The following is a 12,722-nucleotide window of genomic DNA, read 5'->3' on the forward strand; positions in this document are numbered from 1 at the left end:
GCTAACATGAACCACTTATTGAAGAGGTAGAAAACATGGTCCCTTCCAGATGTTGCTGGACCAACTCCCATAAGCCCCAGCCAGCCCAGTCAGTGCTCAAGGGTGAAGAGTGCTGATGTTGACTGTCCCTAACTTACCATATTTTTCGCTCTATAGGATGCACCCAACCATAGGACGCACCTTGTTTTAGAGGGGGAGAACAAGAAAAAAAAATTCTCCCCCTCTCTGCTCAGCGCCCCTTCAGCAAAGTGGCAGGAGAAACGGAGCCCCTTCCATTTCTCCTCCCACTTGGCTGAAGGGGCGCTGCGCAGCTCTCCCTCTCTGCTGAAGCCAGGAGAGTCTTGCTCTCCCGGCTACAGCAAAAGGAACCTGAAGCCTGCGGAGCGCAGTGGGAACTCGCTCTGCGCTTCGGAGGCTTCGTGTTGCTATCGCTGAAGCCAAGGAGCCTGCATTCACTCCATAGGACGCACACACATTTCCCCTTAATTGTTGGATGGGAAAAAGTGCGTCCTATAGAGCGAAAAATACGGTAGGTCATACCCACATCATATGGGGAAGGCATGTGACTTCCCCAAAGATTCCTGGGAACTCTACTGCCCATCAGCCGATGAACAGTAAAACTGAAATCACAGCACACAGTGATGCCAGGCGTTTGACAGATCCACCTTCCAGATCCACTATCCGCCTTCTAGGCTAGAATCTGATCAGGATCTGGCTGGCAGACCCAAAAAATATTTTCCACTCCTACATTAGAGACTCATGATAGTATAAAATTGTGGAAGTTGATGGGTTGCGCTGGTTGTTTATTTGTTAAATTTGTATCCCACCCTTCATCCCAGGGCAGAAAACAACAAGGGATAGAGCTGTTGTAAAAATCTTAAAAACGATTTTAGTACAGATGCAGACTGGAAAAGGCTGGTTAAAAGAGGAAGATCTTCAGTAGGCAAGCGGAGGGCAGCTGCCATAATGCGAAGTGTCCAGCGTGGTGTAGTGGTTAAGAGCAGTGGACTCATAATCTGGTGAACCGGGTTTGATTCCCCGCTCCTCCACATGCAGCTGCTGGGTGACCTTGGGCCAGTCACACTTCTCTGAAGTCTCTCAACCCCACTCACCTCACAGAGTGTTTGTTGTGGGGGAAGAAGGGAAAAGAAGATTGTTAGCCGCTTTGAGACTCCTTGGAGTATTGATAAAGCAGGATATCAAATCCAAATCCAAACTCTTCTTCTTCCTACATTGTGTGGAACAGGTCTCTGGATAAGATGTTATGAGGAGCATGCACATTGTTGTGGTGAGAGGTAGGAGAGTGAGACTGCACTTGCTTATGGTCAGAACATGCACATGCTTTTCCTATGCCTTCATCTGAAGAGATACCAATGGCTGTGATCCCATGTGTGAATGTTCATCATGATGTACGAAAGAGGCTCTTCTCATTGGCTCCTCAGTCTTTCAGTCTCTGCTCGCCCAGTGGCAACTCTTTTGATGCAAACTGAGCGACGCCACTCATCCCCAATACCTGATCATCTTCCCCACCCAATATGGGATTGAGAACACATGCATGAGAGTCAGAAAAGGGCGAGTGAGATGCCTGTAAAACCCACTGGCAATTATCCCGCACACCATCACCATCACCAGTCAAACCTGTCTGCATCACCCGTACCGACTTCTGTGGCCCTCCTGTCTAAGCATAAGCTGAGGTTCTTTGGGTGCTGGTTTCTCTAAAAGGTAAAGGGACCCCTTACCATTAGGTCCAGTCGTGGCCAAATCTGGGGTTGTGGCGCTCATCTCGCTTTATTGGCCGAGGGAGCCGGCGTGCAGCTTCCGGGTCATGTGGCCAGCATGACTAAGCCGCTTCTAGCGAAACAAGAGCAGCGCACGGAAACGCCGTTTACCTTCCCACCAGAGCGGTACCTATTTATCTACTTGCACTTTGACGTGCTTTCAAATTGCTAGATTGGCAGGAGCAGGGACCGAGCAACGGGAACTCACCCTGTTGCGGGGATTTGAACCACCAACCTTCTGATCGGCAAGTCCTAGGCTCTGTGGTTTAACCCACAGCGCCACCCTGCTAGTTTCTCTACCACTCGCCAAATGCCATACATGTAAGGAGCAGCCATGGATGCTCGGAGGACATGGCACCCAGGGTAGAACTTCTTCAACCAGTGCTTTGTGTCAGCACGTCATGTGCAAAATGAAAGTGCAAATGCCTTCAATCTGATCAAGAGGCTCTGGCCTAAAGCCAGTGGTCTCGATCTCATGCTAATGAAGCAGAAGGCACAAATACAAATAGTGCGGCTGCGTAACCCACCCAAGAGAAACCATTGCAGCAGGGAACACAGTTGCCCACTGTTAAGATGTGCCAAGCACGCTCTCTCCCAACGTTTGTGGTTCTCCTGAAAGCCTGGCCTTTTGAAATGGAGATGTTTCGTATCGGCCTCAGCAACTTAACCTTTGTACCATTTCAACACAGTCTTTTTTTAGTCAGTGCAGTGGCCGCTACAAGCTTCGCCATGCAAGACAAATTAACGTAGCCCCCAAATACATTATCTTTCCCCTGCTGTTGTTGATCTTCCAAAGTTTTCAAAATACTTCTGTAGTTACTCCCTGTCTTGCAGAACCTTACCATGAGAATTGAGTTGGAGGAAGGGCCAGGGCCAAATTCAGGACGGGTGCCACACAGGGTGCAGAGTTGAGGGGGTACAAAACAACAACAACTACAACCCTATATTTATATGGGTACCTGCTGAGAAGTTCCATAAAAAAGCAACTGTACCAAAAGGAATTATTGTAAAAATAAAATTATTATTTTCCTGGGCGGAGGCAAGTTTTGTCCTTGCTCAGAATGCCATGGTACCAAAATCCATCTCTATATGGGGCTGTAAAATGCAAGTTTATACCAGGTCAGATTATTTGTCCATCTCACCCAGGGTTGTTTACTCTGAGTAGCACTGGATCCAGGATCACTAGCAGAGAGTCCTTCCCATCACCTGTTGCCCAGTCCTGTAATCCATAGGTTAAAGGGATTAAATATGGAATTAAGCATGAGACTTTCTCTATGCAAAGCATGCATTCTAACACTAGACTACAGTCCCTTCTTCCCTGTCTTGTAGTCTAGCAACATGTCTTAATGAGTGACCAGCCATAGTCTCAGGGAAGTATATAAGCAATGTGTGCCTTATCTCAAGGATAGCGAAATTTTGTCTCTCCAGGTGTTGGTGGACTGCAACTCCCATCATCCCTGACCATTGGTCATGTTGGTTGGGGCAGATGGGAACTTCCCTGTACCTTCTTTATACCTTACCGTCAATTTGGAAGAGATTACAGTTCAACTAATTGAAAATGGTTTTCATTTAGACAACGTGCTGTGGGTGTTCATAGTGTGGTCAATTCAGTCTTAGTTGGGTTGGGTGAATGAAATGAACTTTGTAGGTACATGCTAGAATTAAGAGTCAACAGTTTTTAAAGATAAAATTCATGCATTTACCCAGACTCATTTCTGATGTCAAAGAGACAGACGACAGACAGACAGAGACAGACAGACACTGTAATAGTATTTTTCCTTGCTTTTAGAAGCAGGGATTGAATTTCACCTCTGGCTGTGATGCCACAAGGTGAGATTTGTGAAACAGCCAGAATGAAATGCAAAACTACTTGAATTTCAAGTCTTTTCCAATTTTGTTTCTGGATACGAAATGGGGACCTTTTCCATGATACAGGGCATGAATTTTTCCAGTAAACCCAAAAAGGCCCTCCCTTTACTACCACAGTTATGTAACAACTAGGCACTGTATGGAAGCAGATTGCTGTTCCAGACCATATGGCTTACCATCTAATTGAAACCAACAGAACAAAGGGAAGGTGTGGACAGAATTTAACACAGCCAGCAGCCCAGAATAGGAACGGGAAAATTACCTGTTATGTAATGGTTCTGATTCTCTTGGTGAGTGTTGTTGGGGTGTGGAAAACATCTCACAGGAAGGTTGAACCCCATGGCGAATGTAGCTCACTGCTCAGTTCCAAGAAGGGGGAAGGTGACAGAAAAGCAGGTTATCAGCAACTGCAAAAACAACGAGACTAGTTTAATCCAAGTGAAGTTGTGCAAAAACGCCACATGTTTTCATGGCTCATATTCGTTTCAATAGGGTTTGCTCAATGACTTATCAGTATCATCACACAGTAGTAGCCTTGGCTGCACATCACTTAAAGCCATAAGCTAAACTAAAGATTTAAACTTAAGATGCTAGTGCATCTTGTCAAAATCGCAGGTCCTTTGCTCCTCTTCTGCTCTTGCTTCTGAAAGTTGTGTGCTAAGCCATGGTTTTATCTAAACCCGGCTCATGGTTTGTTTCTTTCCAAACAAACCATGAGCTGTAGCTAAGTCTTGTTCTTGGCTTACCGCTCCTGCTTTCGGGGAGACAAACCACAAGCCAAAGTTCAGACATCATGCTGAATAGTAATTTGTTTAATTTATTTATTTCATTAAATACGTACCGTATTTTTCATCCTATAGGGAGCACCGGCCCATAGGACGCACCTCGTTTTTTGGGGGGGGGGAAATGAATAAAAAAAAATTATCCCCCCCCCCAGCCGCGGCTGCAGCCCCAAGCCTTGCGGACACCCGCCCGAAGCACGGGGAGCCCTCCGGAGGGCTCCCCGTGCTTCAGGCGGCAGGCTGCTGCCCGCAAGCCTTGTGAGCCCGCGGGAACTCCCGCCGAGCTTGCAAGGCTTGCGGATAGCTTCCTGAAGCCTGGAGAGCTAGAGGCATTGGTGCGCACCGACCCCTCTCACTCTCCAGGCTTCAGCGAAAGCCTGCATTCGCCCTATAGGACGCACACACATTTCCCCTTCATTTTTGGAGGGGAAAAAGTGTGTCCTATGGGGCGAAAAATACGGTATATACTGCTCTTCCTTGAAGATCTCAGGGTGGTTCACAGCGTAAAATTACAAAATAAAAACACAGTACAGTAATCCCAAACAGTAACCACAAACTATATACAGTGGACGCTGCGGGTTGCAAACGTAATCCATGCGGGATGCATTTTCACAACCTGCAGTGTTTGCAACCTGCGTCTGCGCACACGCGGGTTGCAATTCTGCGATTCTGCGCATAGCACGATTTAGCGCTTCTGCGCATGCGCGACCGCCAAAACCCGGAAGTAACCCGTTCCAGTACTTCCGGGTTTCGGCGGTCTGCAACCCAAAAAAACGCAACCTGAAGCGTCTGTAACCCGAGGTGTGACTGTATTCAATTTCTCTTTGCCAAAGATTTTTGCTTTCTTTTTCTCTCTTCCCCACCCCCCTCCCACATCTAGGAAGAAAATTCCAATGGCTCCAGCCCCCTGGGAATGTTGACGGACACTTGCCACAAATTGGATTTGACCCTGTTGGGAAAAGCGGAGGGAAAGCTTGGGGAAGAAACCTTATCTTCTGGGTGTGGAGCCTTTTGCTCCAAAAATCTGGAGCGCGGAAGGCATGGGAGATTCCTATACGGCCACTTTCCCTAACGGGAATGGACTCCTGTCTCCTTCAGCAAGCCCTCAAGCTTCCACCACTTACAGCAATGATTACAGCCCGTTCTCCCATTCCTTCCCAGCCTCCCCAACATCTCAAGACCCATCATCCCTGTTGGTATCCAAAGGGCACCCTTCCTCCGACTGCCTCCCCAGTGTCTACACCTCTTTGGACATGGCACACCCTTATGGCTCCTGGTACAAAGCTGGCATCCACCCGGGCATCTCCACCGCCTCTAGCAACCCCACGGCATCCTGGTGGGACATGCACTCCAACAGCAACTGGCTGAGCTCCCAGCCCCAGTCAGATGGACTTCAGAGCTCCTTGCAGACCATGCCCAGCCAGGCTCCCATCAGCCCCCAGCTGCCCAGTTACACTTCCGAATTCACCACCTTAAACCCTGCTCCATACCCGGCTGTGGGCATCACTTCCTCGTCGCACCTTCTCCCTTCAGGTCAACATGTGCTGCCCCAAGAGATGTACAAGCCCAAGCCGGTGGCCAACAACTCCCTGATGGAAGGTGGGATCGGACTGAAGTCCGGAAGAGGCGGCTCCTTTGGGAGTACGGCAGGCCGGTCGACCTGCGACTGCCCCAACTGCCAAGAGCTGGAGAGGCTCGGGGCCTCGGCAGCCAGCCTGAGGAAGAAGCCCATCCACAGCTGCCACATCCCGGGCTGTGGGAAGGTCTACGGGAAGGCCTCGCACCTCAAGGCCCACCTGCGGTGGCACACCGGGGAGCGCCCCTTCGTCTGCAACTGGCTCTTCTGCGGCAAGCGTTTCACCCGCTCGGACGAGCTGGAGCGCCACGTCCGCACCCACACCCGGGAGAAGAAGTTCACCTGCTTGCTATGCAATAAGCGCTTCACCCGTAGCGACCACCTCAGCAAGCATCAGAAGACCCACAACGAGATGGGGGTAGGGAAGCCCCCCGAGGGTGAAGCAGAACGGGAAGAGGCGGCCGCAGTGGCCGGTTCTCCCAGCGCTGCCTTGCAGGACGGCCTCCCTGGAGACGATAAAGACGCCACCAGCCCAGAGCAGAGCAACCTGCTGGAGATCTAGGTCGCTGGTGCTGAGGGCTCCACCTTTGTTGCGTCGTACCACCGACACCCTTTTTTAAGACCTCTGAGCAAAATAATTTATTTCCCAGGGGAAAGCCCAGACACAGACCTCGTGCCAAACTTCACTTCCCCTCCAACCCCCCAAACGAACTTCGCTGAGAGAACCCTGAAGGTCCACGACTTTGTGGCCAAAGACACAAATATCCGAGCCAAAATCTTGAAGCTAAGTCTCCGGTCATCCTCTGGATGGTTACAACCAAAGCATGTCCCTGCCTTGGTCTTGGCATGGTCACTCAAGGGAATGGACAAGAAATCTGAAGTCGTGCCATGCAGAGTTGGCCAAATAGCAGGCCGGGCAGGAATAAAGTGGGTTTTTCTCAGGGTATGTATAGGAATCGCCTTTTGTCTAGCGTAACCCACTGAGGATTCAGTTGGAATCACCTCCTCTAACTTTGTGCAGTGAGCAGCAGTCTTGCAGCAGGTGGAGAGAAGAAGACGGTGAGAGGTCTGGAGCAGCTTTGAGACTAAGGTGGAATACCTGTCTCCACAGAACATACCCCTGGTCCAGAGCTCTTAAAGAGGCAAGCGTGATCTCTAGCTCAGGATATGGCAAATAGGCTTTATAGGTCCAGATTCGGAAGGGGCTGCTGTTCCTTTAAGAATGGCAAGCTGGGCAAATTCCACTAGAGGCGGCTTTTCAGGTACACTGCAGCACTGATAAGAAAAGCCATAACTGGTGGTACTCTTATAGGTACAGAAGCCACCTCCGAGTCTGGACATGCAGTTGACAGTGGGACTAATGGGAAGTAGAACTGACTGGTGGAGCATGAATAAATTTGAAGCCCTTTTATATGCAATTGGGAGCCATTGGTCGGGGATTTGTACAGGTAATGGGAGCTTTGCCATTAAAATCCCATTCAATTTAAAATGAAGCATGTTGCTCTTGGGCAGTAGCAGGCAAGTTCAGAGGACAGTTTTGAAGGGGGACGGATGGGCATCCATTTACACAACCATCTCTCCGTTCTTCACACACAACAAGGGCTCCATCGCTCCCTCTCCTGTCAATGCAAGTCTGGCAAAGGCCATGCAGTCTGGATAGCAGAGTGTTGGTGGTATAACAGCACTCCAGAGATTGTGTCTGCCTTTTGCAGGCACCAGCCATGCCTTTGCTTCTGGTTTTAGAATGCATGTACCAAGCTGAGGACCATGGGAATGGAAGCCGTCCACATGGATAAGAGACTATATTCAGACAGTTGGCAGACATGGCGCCATGCTGTTAAAAACGGGACTCTCTTTCCATTGAAATCCAGAGAACGTGGAAATTTCTTCTGATGCACTCTGCTAGATGCACAGAGGTAAAGAGGGTTGGAGAGGAACGAAGGCCAACCACTCTGTAGAAGTCAAGAAGGGGCAAGTTGTCCCGCAAAGGTGCTACAAGACCCTTGGAGCTCCCTCTCCCCATGTATTTAATCTAGAAGTATATTTATGCCTTAAATTATGATGACAAATTAACAGAGGGAAGGAGGCAACTAGGTTCTCCAAGAGGCCTCGTTAATGTGAGGCATCTGTTATCTTATCAGGGTGGTCTCTCTGTTAACTGGGGGACTTGCTCTGTGCAAAACAGCATGATCTATAACTTGCTCGGTTTCTTTTGTTTTTTGTTCGCTTCGTAAGGTGAAAAAAAAATGGAGTATTTATAATCTTGAAATGCTTTTTTTTTTTGTTTAAGTTCTGTGTCGTTTTTTTGCGATCCATTGGGATTTTGAAAACCCCTTGTTAATATCAGAAATACGGAGCCAGATTTTCAATTTGCTAAGTGCACATATTTCGGGGGAAAGGGTTTAGTTTGCTTTAAGACCTCTGGCTTAATCATCAGTGATGGGGAGCCACTGGCACAAGCCCCTATTTTGGGGGTGGGCAGAGCTGGTCTAAGACATTTTGCCGCCTGTGGCGAAGAACAGAACCGTGTCCCACATTCCATGTTCAGAAGCTGATTTGACTGGCAGGTGAATCTTATTTCAGTGCTGATGGTGAGCGTTCACCATACCTGAGGCTCAGCAGGCTAATTTTTGGGGTGTAGGACTGGCCATGAGGCATACACAGCTGACCTCCAACAGAAGACAGTGGTCAGAAGTAACAAACAGGGGCTATCTTTGACATATGCCACCTCTCTCTGCCCAACGGTATGGCCAACTCTGATTTGGGGGCAGTGCCTTTCTGTGGACGCATATTGCTGAACTGCTTCCATTTCCCTTAGATCAGCCTGCTGTTTCGGGGCTTTGGAAGTATGACACATTACAAAGAGGCTGCCATGAAAAATTCCTTTTTCGGGTTGTGACTTTATGTTGGGTGTTTCTTCCCACATTGTTCATTGGCTGGAAGAGGGTACACATCATTTGATGGTGTCAGCATGCCAAAACATTCTTGGGAGAGTGAGGGATGCCCATTATTAAGCAAGTAAACCAGATATGCTTCAGCATCTGTGTAAGGAGAGAGGTAAACTCATTTCAGCAACAGAAGTAAAAAATTTTTTTTTAAAAAAACAAACTACATTTTGCCTGCTCAGTGGCACATCTCACATGGATTTTTTTAAAAAAAACAAAACAGTTTGGACTTTGCTTGTTTTTAATTTAATTAAGAATAAAATATAAGCTATGTTGTGGGGGAAGCTTAAAGAAACTCGATTCTTATGTTTGGAGGAAAGCACAATCCAGTGCTTCTGTACCACAATTCAAATAAAATTGCACTCCTAAGGCTGGCAATGTGGCTATTTATGGGTTGGGCCTTTATAGTTGTAAACAGCCTCACAGTCATGCTGGGTAACCCTGAGGTCTACTTTTATTTATTTTTAAAAGCTGCCTTTTGGTCACAAAACAAGCAGGAGAGTTACAACACACCATTCAAAAATCACATAATAAATCAAACTTGCAACTCACAAGATGAAAAGGGGAAAGAGTCACCGTAGTGGATCTTCCTCTGCAGGGCACAGCTGCAAAGTTTGTTGTGACTTTTAGGAAACGGATACACAAGGAGCACACCTATTGGAACGTTACAGACCAGTTTCCGGTGGAGCACCTGGTGTCTGCCGGTTGCTAGGGCTTCTTGAAAGGATGCTGGACTAGGTGAGGCATGTATCGGTATGTTCGTAAGAAGACTTCGCACTCGGGATCTATTAACACAGACTAGGCGTGCCTCAAATGTTTAAGAGCTGCTTAATAGTGCGGCATTCATTCTTGCTTTGTAAATTTAAGACCACATGGGAGGACCACAGGGATTCTAGAAAAGAAGACTACACGATACTGAAGTCCCCTCGCCCCTGATCTGTGGTATTCTGTCAGTTCACGACGGGCAAGTCCAGGGGTCAGCAACCTTTTTCAGCTGAGGGCCGGTCCACCGTCCCTCAGACCTTGTGGGGGGCCAGACTATATTTTGAGGGGGGGGGATGAATGAATTCCTATGCCCCACAAACAACCCAGAGATGCATTTTAAATAAAAGGACACATTCTACTCATGTAAAAACATGCTGATTCCCGGACTGTCCGCAGGCCGGATTGAGAAGGCAATTGGACCTCATCTGGCCCCCAGGCCTTAGGTTGCCTACCCCTGGGCAAGTCCCAGTTCTTCTGCATGTGAACCGAGTGTCTACCCTTAAACATGCCCCCACAATCCCCTGAAATACAGCGACATTCAGGGCCAGACATCTACAGATTCCTTGGTAGATGTTCAACTTCCAAGGTGTCTAGCAAATTGGGGTGAGCGCACAAAGGAGAAAACATTAATGCCAATTTTATTTTTTCATGACTTTGAAAATGGGACACAAAGGCATCCCAAATGGGACAGGGGACGCTGCTGTTTCTTAAGGGATGGGTGGGGGCAGAAAGCAGCTGTAGTCCCAGCACTTTTTGGAGCTGTAAAAAAATAATAATGGTAGCAACTACATTGCCTCATTAGCCTGAGAATCCGTCTGCTTGCCTGTAGGTAACCTCAGTGACTATGAGGTAGATATTGCCTCTGGAGGTCAGCCGGGGGGGGCCATATGGGATTTTCCTGCGTTTAGTTCCCATAGCGGAGAAGGAATCACACTCCCGCAGGGCAATCATCGCAAAGCCCCCAAACTGTTGTTTGGGAAATGGTGACTACCAGAGATCCCAGCCCCCCTTGGAACAAAGGCCTTCTGTCAGCAAGGCTTTCGCAAAGGCACAATGGACCTTTGTGAAGAGACAAGCTCCCGTCAGAAGGAGCAGCAATTACAGCTAACACCAGCCAGCCTTGACTTTAACTCCTTGGGATTCACTATATTGTCCTAGCCCAGCCTAAAGGGAATATAAGATGCTCAGCAGCTCCTCTTCCTCACAAGTGATAACTGGGCGCCATTGTGGCAACACTGTTGTGTTGCTGTCTGAAACCATCTTTAAAAGGATGGAAGAAGGGTCTTCAGCTATTCTGGGCCAGTGGGCACATTTGGAACTCTGAGAACGTGCCATGGACACTTACAAATGGCTGCTGTGGACGTGGGCCCATTCACAATATGGCAGTGCCCATTTCGCAGAATCGTGGTGAGGCCAAAAGGTAAGTAACTTGCCCAAGAGCCTGGGTATAAAGCAGATGTGAGGTTCTGAGCCCCAAAGCACAAAATCACTTCTCTGAACTTACATCAAATAGGAAGATCATTCTCAAACTAACTTTCCACAAACAAAGGCCGCCCCCTGTGAAGTCTGTTGTGCTAGCGGAATAGAAGCATTGGCTATGACCTAAGCCAGATTTCTTCCTCACCTCCGCTGATGTTTCCTCACAGTTAAAAGCACTGCTCCTCAATGACTGGTTCTCCACAGTATGTCAGATGTTACAAGTCCAATATACAAAGCCCGTCATAAACTATGAAGCGATCCCCCACCAAAAAAGTACACACTTCTCTTCCCCTCTTTTCCTGCAGCCTGATCTCCTTTAGCTGCTGAGACAGATCTGGGGAAAGCAAAGTGGGAAAGTCTACTGAAAGCCGATCAAGAGGAGAGCACAATACCATTACCAGCAGAAAGGCACTGCAAGATTTTTACTGGGTTCATTTTAATTATACTGTACATCCAGGATACTTCCATGTGGCTCACATATAATATGGTTCCAGCTGAAGATTTTGCGAAAACAGGTTCAATTTCTGGCTACCTCTCCCCTGTTTATTTTGGTTTTCATTAAGAGCAGATGAAGACCCTTGCTAGATATGACCAAGATCCCATCTAGTCCAGCATCTGCAGCAGCCGTTCCAACAGGATATACAGTTGTAACTTGGAAGTCCGTTCAACTTCCAAAACATTTGAAAACCAAAGCGCGGCTTCTGATTGGCTGCAGGAAGATCCTGCAGCCAATCGGAAGCCCCATTGGACGTTCGGCTTCCAAAAGAACGTTCCAAAACCAGTGTAGTCACTTCTGGGTTTCGATCATTCAAGAGCCAAAACGTTCGAGAACTAGGCTGTTCAACTTCCAGGGTATGACTGTATATATAGGAAAGGGAGAGAGATGGGACTGCAGAACCTGTCCGTCAGTCCTGCTGAAGGCTAGCAACTCATTTCAAGAACTGAGTAAACAATAACTAGTGTATGAGTTGGCTCTTTTCCTCCTCACTCCCAACCCTTTTTCCTTTTGTGTCGTGTCTTTTAGACTGTAAACCTGAGAGTAGGAAAGGGCTGTCTCATCACTGATACTTGTAGACTGAAAAGCAGGATAAAAATGCTTTGGTGAATTAACGAATTCATCAATTAATATAAATTAAGGCCATAGCCCTCTCCTGCTGTCACTGCCAGCTGCTAGCATTCTGTCTCTGAACGTGAAGACTTCGCGTAGCTTCCATTGCTAATAGCCACTAACAGACCTATCCTTCATGATTTTTTTTTTCTGGTCCCCCTTTGAATCATTCTCAGGTTGCAACACGTACAAACTTACATGGGGGGAATTCACACTGAACTCCAGCAGAAAACAAACTGCCTTGGAAAGTAGTGGACTTTCCTTTGTTAGAGGTTTTCAGGCAGAGGCTGGATGATGACCACCTATCAGGGATGCTGTAGCAAGGGAGTTCCTGCATCAGTAATAGCGGGTTGGACTAGATGACCTTTGAGTTACCCTCCCACTTCTATAATTTTATGTCCTATTTCTGAGTACGCATAG

At 47.8% G+C, this 12,722-nt stretch overlaps 1 protein-coding gene and 1 pseudogene across 2 annotated transcripts in view; one reads left to right on the forward strand and one right to left on the reverse strand.

Annotated features, from left to right (window-relative positions):
- Positions 1 to 12,722, reverse strand: part of LOC308471099 (leucine-rich repeat-containing protein 3 pseudogene) — a 226,852-nt pseudogene that overhangs the window by 131,394 nt on the left and 82,736 nt on the right. The window lies entirely within an intron of this gene.
- On the forward strand, positions 5,316 to 9,491 carry SP7 (Sp7 transcription factor). The gene is given in 2 exon segments (XM_080994834.1): positions 5,316 to 5,402; positions 5,404 to 9,491. Coding segments are annotated over 2 exon segments (1,224 nt in total). The 5' UTR covers positions 5,316 to 5,342; the 3' UTR covers positions 6,568 to 9,491.

This window comes from Podarcis pityusensis (assembly GCF_964106645.2).
Source record: "Podarcis pityusensis genome assembly, chromosome: 2".
In the NCBI taxonomy this organism is placed as follows: domain Eukaryota; kingdom Metazoa; phylum Chordata; class Lepidosauria; order Squamata; family Lacertidae; genus Podarcis; species Podarcis pityusensis.